Source organism: Tinamus guttatus, unplaced genomic scaffold (assembly GCF_059628265.1).
Source record: "Tinamus guttatus ecotype Peru unplaced genomic scaffold, ASM5962826v1 Tinamus_guttatus_pri_ptg000817l, whole genome shotgun sequence".
In the NCBI taxonomy this organism is placed as follows: domain Eukaryota; kingdom Metazoa; phylum Chordata; class Aves; order Tinamiformes; family Tinamidae; genus Tinamus; species Tinamus guttatus.
This window is the reverse complement of record NW_028289351.1, coordinates 46,270-65,639: the sequence shown is the minus strand read 5'-3', so window position 1 is coordinate 65,639 and position 19,370 is coordinate 46,270. Positions and strand designations below refer to the sequence as shown.

At 53.9% G+C, this 19,370-nt stretch overlaps 3 protein-coding genes across 4 annotated transcripts; 1 reads left to right on the top strand and 2 right to left on the bottom strand.

Moving 5' to 3' along the window:
• Window positions 1–1,199: 1,199 nt before the first annotated feature.
• LOC148591432 (folate receptor alpha-like) lies at window positions 1,200–2,482 on the top strand. The gene is made up of 3 exons (XM_088537582.1): window positions 1,200–1,454; window positions 1,814–1,949; window positions 2,166–2,482. Exons 1-3 carry the CDS (start codon window positions 1,200–1,202, stop codon window positions 2,480–2,482), a joined length of 708 nt encoding a protein of 235 aa, XP_088393708.1.
• Window positions 2,483–8,188: 5,706 nt separating this feature from the next.
• LOC148591431 (olfactory receptor 51Q1-like) lies at window positions 8,189–9,154 on the bottom strand. Its single transcript, XM_088537581.1, has one exon. The coding sequence runs from the start codon at window positions 9,149–9,151 to the stop codon at window positions 8,189–8,191; it is 963 nt and encodes a 320-aa protein (XP_088393707.1). The 5' UTR covers window positions 9,152–9,154.
• Window positions 9,155–11,150: 1,996 nt separating this feature from the next.
• On the bottom strand, window positions 11,151–18,475 carry LOC148591430 (olfactory receptor 52R1-like). Of its 2 annotated transcripts, XM_088537606.1 has the most exons (2): window positions 18,455–18,475; window positions 11,151–12,065 (listed from the first exon to the last, which is right to left on the bottom strand). In XM_088537606.1, the coding sequence occupies exon 2, from the start codon at window positions 11,991–11,993 to the stop codon at window positions 11,151–11,153; it is 843 nt and encodes a 280-aa protein (XP_088393732.1). In that variant the 5' UTR covers window positions 11,994–12,065; window positions 18,455–18,475. The 2 variants fall into 2 exon arrangements, with proteins under 2 accessions (XP_088393732.1, XP_088393731.1); XM_088537605.1 differs by lacking the exon at window positions 18,455–18,475 and having other exon boundaries at window positions 11,151–12,098.
• Window positions 18,476–19,370: the final 895 nt, after the last annotated feature.

Below are 19,370 nucleotides of genomic sequence, written 5' to 3'. Positions count from 1 at the left end.
GGGGCCAAGCGGCAGCGTGGAGCTGCCTCGCGCGGCCCCTGTGCTCAGGAGAGCCCAGAGATGCAGCTGGCGGAGCCGGGGGAAGGTGCGGTGGGAAGAACTGGTGTCTCTGGCTGCGATGCTCTCCCTTGGGCCGCGCTCGCGCACACGCTGCCAGGCCAGCACCTCCTGAAAGGGAGGAGAGAGCCCCGCAGAGCCTCACGCGCGGGGCTGCCGCCACAGGGTCTCTTGTAGCCCTTGTCAAGGCCCTGGGCAGCCCAGCATGACGTGCCGGCCCCAGGAGGGGGATGAGGGCACACAGGCTGGGGCAGCAGTGCCTGGTGCCTCCTGAGAGCAGCCCCGTGCAGCACGTCTCCCGCGCAGAGCCGCGTGCGGAGCGGGGCCAGGGCTGCACGCCCCATGCAGGGATGCACGGGATGCCCTGGGGATGCGGCGACGCCTCCTCTGCCTTCAAGGGGACAGAGCCACTCTCCAAGCAGGGCCGTGCCCTGATGCTCTGGCTGTGCGTGGGCAGCCTGGGAGCTCGCACGGCTTCAGCTCCTGAGAGAGGGGCCCCGCTGCTCCCGCTGCTGCGCTCTGCTCTCCAGGCCACGGGCCCGCGGCTTTCTGCCCCCTCCCCGTGCAGGGGCGATAGGTGCAGCTCCGCGCTGCCTGGCCCGGGTGTCCTGGAGGGTGGTCTTGCTGCTCAGGCACACGTGGCATCAGGGTCCTTCCTTGGGGCAGGGACAGAGGCACCTCCAGCACCTGGTGGGACTGTGGAAGGTGCCACATGATGGGTGCCGGGGCCAGGGCAGCTGGGAAAGCTTTGGCTGGGGCTGCGGCGAGCCTGGCTGTCCCTTGGGCACAGCCGTGCTCTGCCAGCACCTGGGCACACATCGCCCAGCCCTGGGCCTCACACACGGCCAAGGACGTGGGGAGCTGGGAGCAGCGGGTGATGCTGTGGGTGCTGCAGCCCAGCAAGGGCAGAGCGGGTGCCCCGCGTGTCCTGTGCACGCACTGGTGGCCATGGTGTGCTGCAGGGAGGGATGTCACCAGAGGGTCTGAACGGCCCCTTGAGCCCCCTATGAAAGGACCAGGACCAAGGACAGCACCCACCTGCCATCCATGGTGCAAAAGGTACTCAGGTGACATCAGTAGCTATTGCTTGTTTGGTCTCACATAGATACAGATGTAGACATATATTTTGAATGCAATGTGCAATGTCAGTTCTCTCTCCCCAAACACCACCAGAGGAGGGAAGGATCACACGGCCTGGACTTCTGCAGGAAAACACACACACGTGCAGGCACTTCACGTCCACCAACACCAGCTCCGAAGCCCACAAGGAGCAGTCCTACCTGTACAAGTTCAACTGGAACCACTGTGGGCTCATGGCAGCCAAGTGCAAGCGGCACTTTGTGCAGGACACGTGCTTGTACGAGTGCTCGCCCAACCTGGGGCCGTGGATCGACCAGGTAGGGCCAGCCCTGCTGCCCCTGAGGGCCGTGGGGTTGTGCTGCTGCCAGGGGCTGTTCCGTGCTGGTGCCTCCTGGGGGCTGTGAGCTGCGTGGGGCCGGGCTGGCACGTGTGCCCTGGTGGCCTTTCCAGGCGAGAGGTGCCTTGGGCCAGGGTTTTGTGAGCGTGTCCCTAGGGCCAGGCAGGGTGGTGCAGGAGCTGCTCTTGATGGGGGCATGTGCGCTGGCCTGGCCCTGCTGGAGCTCAGGCCTGGAGGCCAGGGCCAAGGGTGGGCAGGGGCTGGGGCTGTGGCGCGCGCTGCAGCAGAGCCCCTGTGTGGATGGGCAGCAGCCCCGTGCGTGTCCCTGTGTCCTTGGAGGCCGAGAGCAGCTGGCGGCGGGAGCGCATCCTGCACGTGCCGCTGTGCAGGGAGGACTGCGAGGAGTGGTGGGAGGACTGCAAAGACTCGCTCACCTGCAAGGAGAACTGGCACAAGGGCTGGAACTGGGCCACGGGTGAGTGTCCCTGGAGCTGGGCACGTCCCTGCTCCCTGCCTGGGGCTCCGTGCTGGGAGCTGTCTTGGCTTGGGCATGTCGGGAGGCTGGTGGCCAAGCAGAGAGCACCCCAAGACGCAGCCTGGGCTGTGCCTCCTAGCAGGGCCTCCCGCGTGGGCGCAAGGAAGGAGCGGGAGGTGCTGGCTCACGTGGCTTTGGTGCTGTGTCCCCCCTCAGGAATGAACCGCTGTCCTTGGGGCTCCCCGTGCAGGCCCTTCTGGCAGGTGTTCCCCCGCGTGGCCGACCTGTGTGAGAAGATCTGGTCCCACTCGTACAAATACAGCACGGAGCAGCGGGGCAGTGGGCGCTGCATCCAGCTGTGGTTTGATCCTGCGCAGGGCAACCCCAATGCGCTCGTGGCCAAATACTACGCTTGGAAGAAGAGATCCTCTCCTGCTCACGTGGCAGACGTGAGCCCTGGGGCGAGCGGCCGATCCGTGTGTGCTCTGCCGTGGTGGGTCCTGCTGCCTCTGGTCCTTGTGCTGGTGCCCTAGGGCCCTGGGCTGGTGGCATCTGCCATGGCCCTCCCAAGGGCCTTGGCTTGCTCCCTCTGGAGAAGGGGGATGCCCAGGATGCTGTGGGTGTGGAGATGGCCTGGAAAACCCTCAGCTCTGTCTGCAGTCTTTGTATCCACCTGGAAATGTTTGTCATGGGTTTTGCTGTTCTTGCACCTTGATATGTTCCTCCCCTTGCAGTGAGAGGGGGAAGGTCTCTCTTTCCCTGCCCTCCTTCCCAGACCTCAGAGGCTGATGTGGAGCTCTGTAGTGCCCTCCTGCCTGGGGATGTCCTGTGCTGCGCAGGAGCCTGCTCTGACTACCCTTTTCTTGCAGCAAGGGGATGGAGCCCAGAGAGTGATGGTTACTGCTGCTCAACTGGCACTTCTCAGTGCTGCTCTGTTGCCCATGGGTATTTCTCAGTGCTACCTCATTTTGTTGGACTCATAGCTGTCTCTCTTCACACAATAAATAACCACCTGTTTCTGCTGTCTCTGTAATGAGCTTCCATGGCTTCACTGCATTGGGTTTAGTAACCGTTAAACAAATATTCTAGACATATGGCTATGACTTAAAAAAAGTGATATTACTGATACAGGGGAGGAGGAGTGGGTCAGGGCCTGCAGGTGAAGGTAAATGGAACTAGAGAGCCTGCTGACCCCAGTGCTGAGGCTCTGCAGCTCCCTACAAAGTCTGTAGCCTGTTCCAAGCATCAGCCAGACTGTGTTAGTGCACTAATGAGCCTGGAGCTGCCTCTGAGCCTTGGAGTCCCTTAGGGAGGTCATCAGTGTTTGACTACATGTTGAGCAGAGAGAACCCCAGGATCCCTATTTGAACACCTCCTCTCTTGCTCTTTTCCCTGCAATAACTACGTAAGTCCCTAAACTATAGTTTAAAGCAGGTCTTTCCTTCATGCAGAAAACTGGAAAGTTGATAAAGCACAGAGATATTTCAATCCTGGGCAAATTCTGTCTCTTGAGTCTTCCCCTTCAAATGTTTGCTTGTTCCATCTTCCCCTCTTTTCATTTAAAAAAAAAAAAAAAAAAAAAAAAAAAAGGGAGGGGGAAGAAGAATTGGAAGCAAAATGAGGTGCCTGCTCTTGTCTGCTTGCTGTGGTGTTGGGGGCATGGGCCTTACTTGTCCCCAGTTCTTCCCCTGCCCTGTGGGTGTCTCAGCAGCTTGACCAACACTGGGGCAGCACTGGCCTTTAGCGGGAGGCCCCATGACATAGACCTTTCCAAGGCTTGGTGAGCAGAGGAGCCATCTTTACCACTCAAGAGGGTGCTGGGCACACAGGGTAATTGGGTAGGCAGGTGGCAACAGAGAGCTGGGCAGATACTGCTAGGAAGACCCCAGGGACTAGGTTAGCTTGTTGTTGCTCTGCAGATGCACCAACTCCCAGGTTGTGGACCAGATGTGCAAGTTATTCCTAGATAAACATCCTCCTGTGCTTGACTCCCAAGGATTGTGAAGAGCAGCTGGTTTTGTATTTTGCTGCTCTCTGCTGATGGAAATATAGGAAGCCCAGGAGATGCCCCTGAGTCTCTTAGAAAGCCCCGTTATTTTCCTAGGGAGCACATATGTGTTGTGCTTGCCCCAGTCTCAGCAAGATAAATTGCCTCTGTTTGATCAAGTACTTGAATATCCCTGAATGGAAGAGGCTGTATGTATAGAAGTTAAACTCTAACAAAGGAAGAGCAAACACTTGAGCATATTCATGTAATGAACCCAGAAAGGGAAAAGAAATAGGAAAAATGCAAAATGATACAGCATGATATATATGTGCATAAAGACGGAGGGACCCATAGTGAGCATAATCTGTGTTTAAGGTCCAAAGTCCCCTTCTCACAAGGATAGATCTCAGAAATCTCCAAAAAGAAAGAAGTTGCGCAAGGTGGGGCAGGAGACCTGTGTGGATGCGCAAGGAACTGTTGGGTAAACTTAATGAGAAAAAGAGCACGTACGTAATGTGGAAGAAGGGCCCGGCCACATGGGAAGAATATAGGAACATTGTCAGAGAATGCAGGGATGCCAGAAGGAAGGCCAAGGCCCTTTCGGAGTTAGAGTTAGCGAGAGATGTGAGGGGCAGCAAGAAGGGCTTCTATACAGACATCAGCAGCAAGAGGAAGACTAGGGAAAATGTTAGTCCACTGCTGAATGGGGAGGGCACCTTGGTGACAGGGGCTGCAGAGAAGGTCGTGTTACTAAATGGCTTCTTTGCCTCAGTCTTTACTGCTAAGGCTAGTTCCCATGAACTACAGAGCCACGACACAAGAGAGAGAACCAGGAGAGTGGAGCACTTTGCACTGGTTGAGGAGGATTGGGTTAGGGCTAATTTAGACAAACTGGACGCCCATAAATGTATGGGCCCGGATGGGGTACATCCAAGAGTGCTGAGGGAACTGGTGAGGCTCATGGTGCAGCCACTCTCCATCATCTTTGAGAGGTCATGGAGATCAGGGGAGGTGCCAGAGGACTGGAAGAAACCAACATCACTCCAGTCTTCAAAAGGGTAAGAAGGAGGACCTGGGAAACTACAGGTTGGTCAGCCTCACCTCCATCCCTGGGAAGGTGATGGAGCAGCTCATCCTAGAGACTATCTCTAGGCATGTCAAGAAAAAGAAGGTGATCAGGAGTAGTCAGCATGGGATCACAAAACTAAAGTCATGTTTGATGAACGTGATAGCCTTCTGGGATGGGGTGCCTGACTGGATGGACAATGGGAGAGTGGTGGATATTTTCTACCTTGACTTCAGCAATGCTATTGACACTATCTCCTATAACATCCTCCTGGGAAAGCTCTGGAAGTGTGGACTGGATGTCCACTGGAGTGGACACTGAGGTAGATTGAGGACTGGCTGGATGGCAGAGGCCAGAGGGTGGTGATAAATGGCACTGAGTCTAGTTGAAGGCTTGTGGCCACTGCTGTTCAACTTGTTCATCAATGATTTGGACGAGGGTACAGAGTGCACCCTGGATAAGTCTGCAGGTGACACCAAACTGGGTGGAATGGTCAACACTCCCAGGGGCTGTGTTGCCATTCAGAGGGACCTGGACAGGCTAGAGAGTCCTGACTAGAGAGAGGAACCTCATGAGGTTCCATAAGGACGAGTGCAGGGTCCTGCACCTAGCGAGGAATAACCCCAGGCACCAGTACAGACTAGGGGTTGACCTGCTGGAAAGCACCTCCGCAGAGAGGGATTTGGGAGCCCCGGTTGACACCGAGTTAGCCATGAGTCAGCAATGTGCCCTCATGGCCAAGAAGGCCAAGGGGCTCCTGGCTGCATGAGGAGGAGTGTTGCCAGCGGGTGGAGGGACGGCATCCTGCCCCTCTGTCTGGACTGTGTGTATCCACAGGGCAATGTTTGTCATGAGTTTTGTTGTTGCACCTGAACATGTTCCTCCCCTTCCAGTGAGAGGCAGAAGGCTTCTCTTTCACTACCCTCCTTCCCAGGCCTTGGTGGCTGGTGTGGAGCTCTGGGTAGTGCCCTCATGCCTGGGGATGTCCTGTGCTGGACAGGAGCCTGCTCTGACTACCCTTTTCTTGCAGCAAGGGGATGGAGCACAGGGGTGGTGGCTACTTCTGCTCAGCTGCTGCTTCTCAGTGCTGCTCTGCTGCCCATGGGTATTTCTCAGTGCTACCTCATTTTTCTTGAGTCGTAGCTATCTCTTTTCACAGTCAACAACCACTTGTTCCTACTGTCTCTAAAATGATTATTTGTGATAATGATATAAATGATAATTTCTAATTATTTATTTGATATTATTTATTATTATTTATAATAAATAATTAATTTAATGTTAATTATTTATGAGGAAAGACCAAGCAAGTTGGGACTGTTTAGTCTGGATAAGAAAATAATGAGAGGAGATTTGATCAACATGTTCAAGTACCTGAGCGGTGACTGTAGGGAGGATGGGGCCAGGCTCCTCTCCATGGGGGCCAGTGACAGGACGAGAGATAAGGGATGTAAGTTGAAACACAGGAAGTTTAATCTCAATATGATGAAGAACCTTCTTACTGTGAGGATGACAGAGCCCTGGAACAGGCTGCCCAGAGAGGTTGTGGAGTCTCCTTTTCTGGAGATCCACAAAACCCGCCTGGATGCAACTGGGTGCCCTGTGCTCTGGGTGTCCCTGCTGGAGCAGCGGGTGGACTAGATGATCTCTAGAGGTCCCTGCCAATCTCAACCACTCTGGGATTCTGTGATAAGCTATAGTTGCACTGCATGGGGATTATCAGAACCTAAACAATTCTTCCAAGCATGTCACTGTGACTAAAACAAGGGCTGTTATTGATAAATGGGAGGAGGAGTGGGGCAAGGGCTGCAAGTGAAGGTAAATGGAACTAGAGAGCCTGCTGACCCCAGTGCTGTGGCTCTGCAGCTCATTACAAAGTCTGTGGCCTGTTCCAAGCATCAGCCACACTGTGTTAGTGCACTAATGAGCCTGGAGCTGCATCTGAGCCTTGGAGTCCCTTAGGGAGGTCATCAGTGTTTGGCTACAGGACAAGCAGAGAGAACCCCAGGGTCCCTGGGAGAGCACCTCCTCTCTTGTTCTTTTCCCTGCAAGAATTATTTAAGGCAATTTATACTAGAGTGTAGAGCAGGGTCTTTCTGTTATCTGCCTCAAGGGAAGGTGATATAGCACAGAGATATTTCTATCTTTGGTTGATGCTGTCACTTTTACCTTCTCCCTTCAAATGCTTGTTTGCTCCATCCCTCCTTCTCTTTGGTTAAAGAACTAAAGAGGCATTTGAAACAAAATTGAGGGGCTTTCTCTTTGCTGCCTGCTATGGCGTTGAGGGGAAAAAAGGACTTTATTGTTCCCAACAACTCCCCTGCCCTGTGGGTATTTCAGCAGCTTGACCAACACAGGGACAGTGCTGCCGTTAGCAAGAGGCTCATGGCATAGACCATAGCTTTGCCCCAGGACGTTTAAGCCACCCTGCTGCCTCCTTGAGCTCCAATCTCACTGGTGTGTTTCTTACACACAGACACATCCACATGTCCCGCAGACACAGCAGGACCCACACTTGCCCAGAAGAGAGTGGTGCTTGCCCAGTTTGCCAGCACTTTACTAAGGAGAGAGGAGGGACTGAAGGGTGAGCAGGTGAGGAGGCTGAGCAGAGCCATGAAGGGAGTGGCCTCTGCTAGCACAGTTCTCCATTCCTCTTGGCTTGATCATTCCTGTTCCAACCCCAGTCCTGACCCTCCACCTGGCATGATAAATACTGGACAAGGCCAGGATTCCCTTCTTGGATCCACACATTCCCCTTCCATCCACACTCCACAAAAATCCCTTTCCTTTTTCTATCCAGTACACCACCAGAATTTGTGCAGCATTCGGTAGAGGGATTCTCATGATGAAGAGCACTGGGGGGGATTTCAAAGCAGGAGAAGGTCTTGCTCACCCATCTCTGGTGCTTTGAGGAGCAAAGGATTCCCAGGGATGAGGTTCTGTGGTTTCCCTGCCTGTTTGTTGCTCCTCTTATCACTGTCTGACCATGATCCAGCTATCCATAGATGTGCAGTCACCCAGCAGAGCCCTGATGTGTCATACGGGATCGGCAGAAATGGGAGCATTTTCACATGGGGGACGTGCAGTGGGAGAGGTGTGCAACGGAGAAGCTGCCTTGGTCCATGGCACAGCCCTACTTCTCACCAGGTCTCTGCCCCCAAGCTGAGACCTGTCCCTGCACATCCCTCACATTCCCTTCCCCATGCAAAGCTGCCTTGGCATGAGGACTCTGAGGACACCCCTGCGGATCTGCTTGGTCTTAATGCTGTAGATGATGGGGTTGAGCACGGGAGGCACCAGCAGGTAGACGTTGGCCATGAGGATGTGCACGAGAGGGGAGGCATGTTTGCCAAAACGGTGCACCATGGACAAACCAACCATGGGGATGTAAAGGATGAGGACGGCCAGGATGTGGGACAAGCAGTTGTTTAAAACCTTGAGACGCTCCCCTGGGGATGCAGTGCTCACCACTGCCTTAGCAATCAGGATATAGGACACAAGGATGAGCACTGGGTCTAATGTGAGGATGAGAAAGGCTATAACAAGGCCATAAAAGTAACTGAATTTGATGTTTCCACAAACCAGCTTCATCAAATCCTGATGCAGGCAGTAGGGGTGAGAGAGCACATGGGATCTGCAGAACGGCAGCCTTCTTAGTACTGGAACTTCGGGGAGAGCTACAAAGATGCATCTGCACAGGGCAGCCAGTCCGATCTTGGCTATCTTGGTACCACTGAGGATGGAGGAGTATCTCAGCGGGCAGCAGATGGCCACATAGCGATCAAAGGCCATGGCTAGAAGCACTGAGGACTCCAAGAAGGAGAAAACATGAATGAAAAAACATTGAGCCAAGCAAGCATCAAAATCAATCTCCCTAGCATTAAACCAGCGAATGCTCATCACGGTTGGCAGGGTAGACAGGGACAACCCCAGATCTGTGGTGGCCAGCATGGAGAGGAATTGGTACATGGGCTTGTGAAGGCTGGGATCAGTCCTGGTGACGTACAGGATGGAGGAGTTGCCCAGAAGTGAAACAACGTAAAGGAAAGTGAAGGAAAGCGAGAGCCAGATATCGAACCTTTTCTGCCCAGAGATGCCCGTGAGGATAAATGTGAACTGGGTAGATGTGGAGTTGTTGAGAGGCATCATGTGTTGAAGGGGGCCTGCAGTGGAAGAGAAATGTGAAAGAAATCACAGCGTTAAGAGTAATGCTAGGAGGACTGAGCAAAGGCATGAATGAAACACAAGAAACACCAGTGTCTGGCACAGATGGGCACTGGACACTGCTGCCATCAGGTGCTGGACAGCTCAGCTCATGACTTAGGCGAGATAAAGGACCATTCATAGGAGACAGCTCTCACATATAGAGCAGTTTATTTTGCTCTATATGTTATATGCTCTGTGTAGCACAAGCTCCTGGATTGTAACCGGGCATTCAGGAAGGGCACATGCCACATGAAATTGAGTCTATGCACACGAACTGTGGGAGCTTTGGAAAGGGAGCCTCTGTCCTAGGTCTCTTTATTATCCCCAAATCCTTCATTTCAGTTCCAAAAGAGCTTCTCTTTTAGATGTCCTTCTCTAAGTAAGTGGGTCAAGGCTGTGTGCCCTGGGCATTAGGTGTCATTGGGCAAGACAAGATGCCCTTCATGGGCTCACTCAGACACCAGAGCTGCCTCCTCTGCTGGGAGAGGTGCCTCCTCTGTCAGATTGAGGGGAGCCTGCGCTTCTGCTGTCTGGGGCCAAGGACTCCAGCAGCTCAGCTCACATATTATACTGACTATAAGAAATTAGGGTCCATAAGAGCTATGCAGAAAAGGGTGATTCTGAATGTGCAGATGCAGCAGCAAGAGGAAAAAATATTTTAAACCGCAAATAGAAAATAGAAGTCTGAGCCTAGAGATATAGACTAAAAAAAAGCTGCAAGAGGAGCACACTTGTAGGATGGCAGGCAGAGCAAGTGGGTGACCTGTCTGGAAGTGCAGGAGCTTTTGACAGGGCGGGAGATCTGTCTGCAAGAGGAGGAAACCTGAAAGGAGAGGGGAGAACCTGGGCAGAACCCACAGTGCCCAGTAGTGCCACACAGAGAGGCAGTACCTGAATCCCGTGTGCAGACAGGATCTCTGGTCTCTGCAGAGGGGAACAGCACGGCTGAGGGCAGGAACTAGCAGCAGCAGCGGCAGTGGGGCCAAGCGGCAGCGCGGAGCTGCCTCGCGCGGCCCCTGTGCTCAGGAGAGCCCAGAGATGCAGCTGGCGGAGCCGGGGGAAGGTGCGGTGGGAAGAACTGGTGTCTCTGGCTGCGATGCTCTCCCTTGGGCAGCGCTCGCGCACACGCTGCCAGGCCAGCACCTCCTGGAAGGGAGGAGAGAGCCCCGCAGAGCCTCACGCGCGGGGCTGCCGCCACAGGGTCTCTTATAGCCCTTGGCAAGGCCCTGGGCAGCCCAGCATGACGTGCCGGCCCCAGGAGGGGGATGAGGGCACACAGGCTGGGGCAGCAGTGCCTGGTGCCTCCTGAGAGCAGCCCCGTGCAGCACGTCTCCCGCGCAGAGCCGCGTGCGGAGCGGGGCCAGGGCTGCACGCCCCATGCAGGGATGCACGGGATGCCCTGGGGATGCGGCGACGCCTCCTCTGCCTTCAAGGGGACAGAGCCGCTCTCCAAGCAGCGCCGTGCCCTGATGCTCTGGCTGTGCGTGGGCAGCCTGGGAGCTCGCACGGCTTCAGCTCGTGACAGAGGGGCCCCCACCAGAGGGTCTGAGTGGCCCCCTGAGCCACCTGTGACAGGGCAGGGACCAAGGACAGCAGCCACCTGCCAGCCATGGTGCTGCAGCTGCTCATCTGAAATCAGTAGCTATTGCATGTTTAGTCTTTCATAGATGTATCCTTATTTTAACTAAATGAAATGTGTAATGGCAGTTCTCCCTCCCCAGACACCACTGAAGGAGCGAAGGATGAGGGGGCCTGAACTACTGCAGGAAAACACACACATGTGCAGGCACTTCACGTGCACCCTGCACAGTGAGCACAGGGCAGTGCAGTTTTATGAAGGTCCCAGAAGGGATTTCCCATACAGGAAGGGGCATCAAACCCACACTCGGTACCACAGTGACTGACACCTGCTCCCTGTGGGTGAGATTTCACAGGAGGCTGCTCAGGTTCCCTTTCGCTGGAAGAGCAGGACCACCCTGTCCCGGATCTGCTTGGTTCTCACTCCATAAACTATGGGGTTTAGCATAGGGGGAAGCAGCAGGTAGACAATGGCCACCGCTATATGAACATGGTGAGGGATGTTCTGCCCAAAGCCATGGGTTAGAAAGGTGAAGAGGGCAGGGATGTAAAGGGTGAGCATGACACAGACATGGGATGCACAAGTGCTGAAGGCCTTGAGCCTTGCCTCTGTGGATGGCAGCCTCAATACTGCTCGGAGGATCATGGTGTAGGACACAAATATCAAGGTCATATCAAATATCCCAACCACAAGGGCCACAAAGAGTCCATAAATGACATTGACTCTGGTGTCCCCACAGGCCAGCTTAACCACAGCCATGTGCTCACAGTAGGCATGGGAGATGACATTGTTCTGGCAGAAGGACAACCTGTGCAGCAGGAAGCAGAAGGGACTCACCAGGACAACCCCACGCACCAGCACCAGGCTCCCAAGCGTCACCACCGCTGGCAGAGAGAGGATGCTGGAGTGTTGCAGGGGGTAGCAGATGGCAACATAGCGGTCCAAGGCCATCGCCATGAGCACACCCGACTCCACTGACGAGAAGGTGTGGATGAAGAAGAGCTGAAGAAGGCAGGAGGGAAAGCTGATCTCCCTGGAGCCCAGCCAGAAGATGCTGAGCATTTTGGGTAGGCAGGATGTGGAGAGGACCAGGTCAGTGAAGGCCAGCATGGCCAGGAAGAGGTACATGGGCTCATGCAGACTTGGCACGGTCTTGATGAAGACCAGAAGGGTGATGTTCCCCACCACGGCAAAGGCATACATCATGCTGAAGGGGAAGGCGATCCAGAACTGCTCCTTCTCCAGCCCAGGGATGCCGATCAGCAGGAAAGAAGGATGCTGGGAGAAGGCAGTAGTGTTCAGAGATGACATGGAATGCTTTTTGCCTCCTACCAAGGCTGGGCCCATGATGCTGCTGGAAATAAGCATCGAGAACCTGTAAAAGCAGTGCCTTTGTCAGCGGGCAGCAGAGCAGCAGGGTTCCTGCTCAGGCTGACACTCATAGAATCATAGAATGCTTAGGGTTGGAAGGGACCTCTAGAGGTCATCCAGTCCAACCCCCTGCACACGCAGGGTCACCTAGAGCACGTGGCACAGGACTGCATCCAAGCGGGTTTTGCGGATCTCCAGAGAAGGAGACTCCACAACCTCTCTGGGCAGCCTGTTCCAGTGCTCTGGCACCCTCACTGGGAAGAAATTTTTCCTTAAGTTCCTGTGGAACTTTTGGTGGAACTTCAGTTTCCGGCCATTTCCTCTAGTCCTATCAGTGGCCACCACTGAAAAGAGACCATCACCGTCCTCTGCACTCCCTCCCTTGAGGTACTTCTAGACACTGCTCAGGTCCCCTCTCAGCCTTCTCTTCTCCAGCTGAACAGGCCCAGCTCCCTCAGTCTCTCCTCGTAGGGCAGATGTTCCGGCCCCTGATCATCCTTGTTGCCCTGCGCTGGACCCTCTCCAGCAGCTCCTCATCCCTCTTGTACTGTGGAGCCCAGAACTGGACACAATACTCCAGATGTGGCCTCACTAGGGCTGAGTAGAGGGGCAGGATCACTTCCCTCGACCTGCTGGAGATGCTCTTCTTAATGCACCCCGGGATCCCATTGGCCTTCCTGGCCACAAGAGCACACTGCTACCTCATGGTCAAGACTCGCCTAGGGCCAGGTACTTGTCTGGCCAAGGGAAGGGCATGGGAATGGATTCTCTTCCCTTTGCCAATGTCCATGGCTTGTCCAGAGCCACAAGGCATTTGATTCATGCATGTGTTTCCAGTGGCCTGTGTCATCCAAATATGCAGATAGCTGGGATAGGTTAAGTGAGGGTCCCCTCCTGGGATGTATGGGATGGAAGCAGTATAGTTAGGCTTGCAGCCTGGTCACTGCAGCCTCCTCTCATCCCCACAATCTGCAGCACCTCGGGTCTTTTTTAGGTCTTTTTGTCTCCCCACATGCAGGGAAAAAGCCCCCGGGGAGCAAGTTCACAGCTCATAAGGAATCAGTGAGTGACTCCTCAACATGCGGGGATGCTCCTCGGGAGGAGCCGCCGTGCTGACACACGGGCTGGCAGGGCTGCGAGCGGAGAAAGGAGGAAAAGGCTGTTGGAAGAATGCGGGAAAGCCCTGCAGGGCAGGACAGGGCGGAGCGGGCGGCAGAGGCCGCGCAGGAGGCGGCGCTGCGCGGCGGGGCAGGAGCCGGGTCCGGGTCCGGGTCCGGGTCCGGGTCCGGGTCCGGGCAGGCGGCCCCGTGGCCAGGAGCCCCGGGGGCCCCGTCCCCGGCCGCAGCTCCGGGCCGCGGCTGCGGGGCCGGCGCTGCAGCCGCCCCGAGGGGCCGGGGCCGGGGCCGGGGCCGGAGCGGAGGCTGCGCAGGAGGCGGGAGGAGCCGCCCCCCGGCAGAGCAGCCCCGTGCGCGGCCCGAGCGCGCCGAGGCGGCTCCCGGCGGGGCCGAGCGGGCGGGCCCGGGCGGAGCCGGGGGCGCCGGGCAGAGCGCCGAGCTGCGGGGCACACGCGGCTCCGGGGCTGGCGGAGCGGCCGCGGCGCCGGCGCTCGCTGCTTCCGCGCAGCCTCCCGAGCGCGCCGGGACGCGGCCCCGGCCCCGAGCGCGGCTCTGGCCGCCGTGGCCGGGCAGCGAGGAGCGGAGCGGAGCGGAGCGGGGGAGGCGGCAGCGGCCGCAGAGCCGCGCGCTGCTCCCGGCTCCGCTGCCCGCGGGGAGCCGCCGGGAGCCGCTGGCCGGCGCCGCTCCTCGGCCCTGGGCACAAAGTGGCCGCAGGAGCCCAGACAGCGTGTGCGGGGCAGCGGGGGGACGTCGGGCCACAGCCCCTGCAGCCTGGCGTGCCTGTGCAAGGCGAGGGGCTGTCCCTGGTGGCCATCCCGCCCTTGCCGGCCCTGCAGCGCTGTCCCTCTTTGCGGAGGGATTCGCTCTCCCCACGAGCGCCGTGAGCAAGGCGCAGAGCTGCCAGGAGCTCGTCCTCCGGGCGGCCAGGGGAGGCAGAGCGCAGCAGCAAGGCCGGGGCACCACAGGGCTCCTTTGGGCAGCAGCGCGTAGCGCAGCCGCAGCGCCCAAGGCGGGGGGCAGGCGGGCGCGGAGCTCTCACCTGTGCCCTGCTCGTGGGGCTCTGCTGCGCGGGGAGGAGCGGAGCTGCGGCAGGAGGAGCCGCTGCCCAAGCGGCGGCAGCGGGAGCTTTTGAGCAGGCGGCCGAGGCTCCCTGGAGGGCTGGGACGCACAGGGAGCTGCAAGCCCCAGCCGTCCGCGCGCTGTGGATAGGGACCGGCTGCAGCCAGGCCCTTTAATTGCCCAGGCCCGCAGAGCCCAGGATGCTCCAGAAGGGACTTGCAGTGGTCCCTGCACATGCACAAGGTGGGGGTGCGGGGCAGGACACGCAAGTCCTTCTCCTTTTGTTGTAAGGAGCTTGGTGGTGCCCTCTCCTTGCTGACTCCCCTCTGTCATTCGCAGCAGTGAGGTGCCCCTGCTCCAGCGCTACCTGCCCTTGGCCACTCTGCTCGCGTGGCAGCTTCTCCTCTTGTGCTGAGGCACTGCCAGTCACTGCAGCTCCATGGATTTCACAATGAAATACCCATACTTTTACCCCTTCAATAATCCTTACCAAGAGGAAATACTCACTGATAAAGAGGAAGATTAAGGAGATAGAAACAAAAAGCAAGCAAAATGAGCATCCAGACTCATGTCTTGGCTTGCAAGCACACAAGGCAGTTGGCATCTTAGCCAGAGACAGATCAGTCCTGAGCAGCACAGATTGAAACTGGCTCAGATCCAACGTGGTGGCTCAGGGGCTTGTGCAGCTCCCCCCAAACAGGCCATTGGGAGCAGAAGAGGGGCTGGAGAGGCAGTTGTGCCCATCTGGCCCAGGGCTGCTGTCCACATGGACACCTTGACGTGGCACAGAAGTGCAGCACTGATGTCTGCTTATCTGAAGAGCAGTGATTACAAGTGCTGTTTTTTGTCATTTAATCTTTTTTAAAGGGGTAAAGAATACATACACAGGCTGGCAATGCAGACCCACAGCTGTGAACATTTCACCCATTAGAGAAATGCAGAACAGTAGATGGACAGAAATATTTATTAGGGATTACAAAGAGAAGAATAAATATTGGATATACAGAACTGCATAGGAAATATGCAGTTCTGTAGATGCAGATATAGGAAATCTCCATGTTGTTGATATATGCAGATATAGGAAATCCCCATGTTGTGCTAGACTATGAAAACCCCAGTTACCCTGGCAATACATTCTGGGCTTTCTTTACAAGATGTGTGCCCATTTGGCCACAGCCCCCACCCGCCTGTGCCATGGAGAACAGGGATCCTGCTGGGACTGCAGGGAGTGCAGAATGGCACCGAGCTCACGTGTATGCCCCAAACCAAAGTAGATAGCGGGAATTCCTTGTGAAGGAGGAGAAAACTAAGCATGAAGGGGCTTGTGTGTCTGCGATACTTGTGCAGTTGTGTCTGGGTGGCGGAAGGGAAGCCCTGCCACAAGGCACGAGCAGACTGGGCCTCTCCAGCATGGAAAGGAGGCAGCTGAGGGCAGATGTGATGCAGCTGGCACAGGCACGGAGCAGATGGATGGGGAATCACTGCTCCCTGCAAATCCGAGAGCCAGAGGCGTGAAGAAGGAACACAGCACGTGGCTGGTTGGGAGCAAACGCATTGAGGTGGGATTGAGGACACAGGCCGTCCTGAGGCTGCATCAATTGCTAGAAGAGGGTCTTGTGGAGCTGAAGCCTCTCAGGACGGACACTGGAAAGAGGGTCTGCTCAGGGGATGCCTTCCTGCCCCCAGTTCAGGGCTGTCACTGAAGAATCTAGCATGGCAAGGCAACAGGCACGTGCCAAGGGGTCCTGCAATCAAACCTGCCTTTTGGCTCCCTTATAGTGCTCTGGCCTGTGCAGCAAGGCTTTTGGTTTCCTCTCATGAGTTGGCCTTGATTTGGTTTTTCATTTGGGAGTTCCCAGCCTGCCGAGGCCCACCCCGCGAGACGGAATGAACGACACTTCAATGTGAAGCAGGTTCAATTCGTTTACTATTCTCTACGGTGTAGCTTTATACAATTCTATCGCCTGTAAGCGTACACACGCGCTAAGCAACAGCATTCTCATTGGTTAAGCTATAGTGTCCATGCATAACTAGCTTGCAGCTGGCTGACATTCCTTTCCGATGCTCTATTGCTGGTCCTCCCGGATGCTTATCTGGCTATGGCCGGCCTAGTTCATTAAAAAGTTGCTAACGAGCGTTATCTTCTCCGGGTGGCCTTGGTTCCCATCGCTTCAGTTCCCGGTTCTCACCGCCTCAGCTCCTCGGTTCTCATCACTTCAGCTCCTCAGTTCTCATCACTTCAGCTCCTCGTATTCCTGTAAAAGTGCTAAGGCCCCAACATTTCCCCCTCTTTTTTCAAAAACAGAATTAGCGGTATTATGCATCAAGCGTTGCAAGTATCGGCAAAAGCAAGGTAACATAATCACAAGCACGAATATAACCATCCCGATCACGCACAAGTGGTACAACATTTCTGTAATCCATGGTCCTAAGCCTAACGATCTGAGCCAATCTTCTAATCCCCAACTTTCTTCCTTCAACTTGTGCAGCCCTTCTTTCAAGAGTGCAATCTTTTTATGGATAGACTCTGAATGATCGGATAAGTTTAAACAACACATACCTTCAAAATCCTCACACCCATGCCCATGTGCTAAAAGCAGAAAATCTACTGCGGCTCTATTCTGCAATACTACATGATTTACACTAGCTACATCTTGCGATAGCTGATCTAAAATGTCTGATGTTAAATTTAATTCATTCCTTGTCCAGCATGCTAGCTGTTTCAAGGAAGTCATTGCTCGTGCGGCAGTGCTCCCTGGGATAAGCAGGGACACGAAGATAGTTTTGACCCTTGACCAAAATCTTGGATCCCCAACTTTTGTACAATCTAACTCATGTATCGATCGTTTCTTCCTTTTGGATACAAAGGTCATCACTTGAGATATATTAGGGTGAAACAAACTCAGTCTCCCCAGATAACATGGACCTCCTTGTGGACTGGACGGTACTCCGTTCCATGCCCGGTCTCCGCATATTAAAAACACTCCTGGTGGTAGCCGTTTTGCAGAGAAGCTCGTTAATTTACATTGGGTATATGTGTGAAGATAAACATCATTAATTTTCAGCCCCGAGTTAACTGTTGCCCATTGCGATGTACTTTCTTCAAGTGCACCTTTGCTATGCAGTTCAAAACTAACCCATCCACCGTTTCGGGTGGTATTTGTGGCATTCAGACTTCCCAACAAGTCTAATTCCTCCGGCGGGGAAGTCAGAGTGCCATTCAGACTTTTAATGATTTCACATTGCCAGCACCCGTCTAACTGTTCTGCCGTTCGCTTTGATCGGTAAGAGCACATAGTAGTATTTAATAGAGTATCATTAAGCACAGCAAAATTAGCTACGTACCCATTGAATTCTTGAGGTTGCCAAACAGGGACACCTATCAAACAAGTGCGGAAAGGGTCTCCTGGACGTTGCAAGCTAAGACAGAAGGCATTTTGGCCTGTCTGATTAGCTATGGTGACCCAAATGTTCTTCCTCTGCTGAATTTCATTTCGAGGGTTAAGCCAATTTAAGATATAGCATGCTTTACTGATTAATTCGTAGGGACCCTTCTCCCCCTCTTTTTTCAAAGCAAACAATAATCATAAGGGATACCTGTCTGATGGGTTATATCTGCTGTCCCACAAAGGCAAGAACTCTTAATTTGGGTATAATTAACAATATGCCTAAGAAGCATGACATATCCATTAAAAGCAGTATCAGCTCCTATAATAGCATTAAAAGCAACACTACCTCCTAAAAGCCACAATATACAACTAATAATAACAGTAACATTTCTTCCTCCCATGTTGTTCTGCAGGCTCACACTTGCACTAGCTGCTTGCCTGCTTCATCTGATGTATGCGAGTTTGCTTCCAGCCAAGGTCTCACCCATTTCGCTGGCACCCATCTGGTTCCAGTATCTGCAACAACACAAGCATACCCTTTCCCCCAGGTTATCAAGTCCAAAGGTCCCATCCAGTTTCTGCTTTCAAACAATTCTTCCACAAACACTTCTTCCACATTATCCACCCCATGACTATAGTCACTCAAGCTTCGCATGAAATTGTTGAGGTGTTAATATTACATGCCCTAAACATGATGCAGGTAGGCGAGTGATTGCACATTGGTACATTAGACGGAGGAAGTTACAGAAAAGGAAGGGAGTCTAGTTCTACAAGAATATATATACAGAAAATATTGCAGTTACAATAGTAAGTAATTGAGTATAACAAACTTTGTATCCACCCCGTGACTCCAGTTACCATTGTATATTGAAATTTAGTCTCAAATTAGAGTCTTAGTACCTGGGACATCAATTGGGTCATCCACCTGTAAAGGGGTATAAGCGGTGAACTGAATCATCTTTACGTTAATAGCTTTCATTATAGTAGATTTTATACAGGATATTGCTATACTTAGGACAATTATCATCACAATGAACATCACCACATATTCTATCAAACTGAATCCAACCAGTGACACCAAATCCAAACCAACTAAACACCTTCGCCAGCCAGCTAGTGATTCTCAGAGTTCATGGGTGTCTTTTGCCACCTGTCGCATCTTCTCTGATTGGATATCCAGGTCCTGTGTAACATTAGGGATATAAATGCTGCAGTCGGTACTGGAGAGGTTTAGGTAGCCACAAAGTCCATTTTAGCATAACAGCATCAAGTCCAGTGCCATCCAGTTCTGAAGAGCCATTGTTGATGTGGCTTGTAATTGTCGATCGAGCAACTGTATACTAGTATCGGTGGCATTAGCTAATTTTTCTACTTGATAGGCTAGCTTACTTAACCATAATCGCATTTGTAAGACCAAATCCAAAAAAAAAAAAATCCTTCCATCTAAGACAGATCTTGGGAAGTACGGCAATCATTACGAGGCACAAAGTCTTCACTTACTGATTTATATTTTATGCTGCGATTATGGCACAGCCTATTTTTAGGGAAATGTAAACTGGCCAATAGTGTCTGACCCAATTGTGTTGTTCCCAATTGGAGCAATATATCACATTTTAGCAATACCACAACACTGGCTTGTTTGATACTGA

Coding starts and splice junctions, on each gene's coding strand:
- LOC148591432 (XM_088537582.1), top strand. CDS start 1,200: ATGTCAGTTCTCTCTCCCCAAACACCACCAGAGGAGGGAAGGATCACA. Junction 1,455..1,813: donor TGGGGCCGTGGATCGACCAG/GTAGGGCCAGCC, acceptor GTGTCCTTGGAG/GCCGAGAGCAGCTGGCGGCG. Junction 1,950..2,165: donor GGGCTGGAACTGGGCCACGG/GTGAGTGTCCCT, acceptor GTCCCCCCTCAG/GAATGAACCGCTGTCCTTGG.
- LOC148591430 (XM_088537605.1), bottom strand. CDS start 12,098: ATGTCATCTCTGAACACTACTGCCTTCTCCCAGCATCCTTCTTTCCTG.
- LOC148591431 (XM_088537581.1), bottom strand. CDS start 9,151: ATGATGCCTCTCAACAACTCCACATCTACCCAGTTCACATTTATCCTC.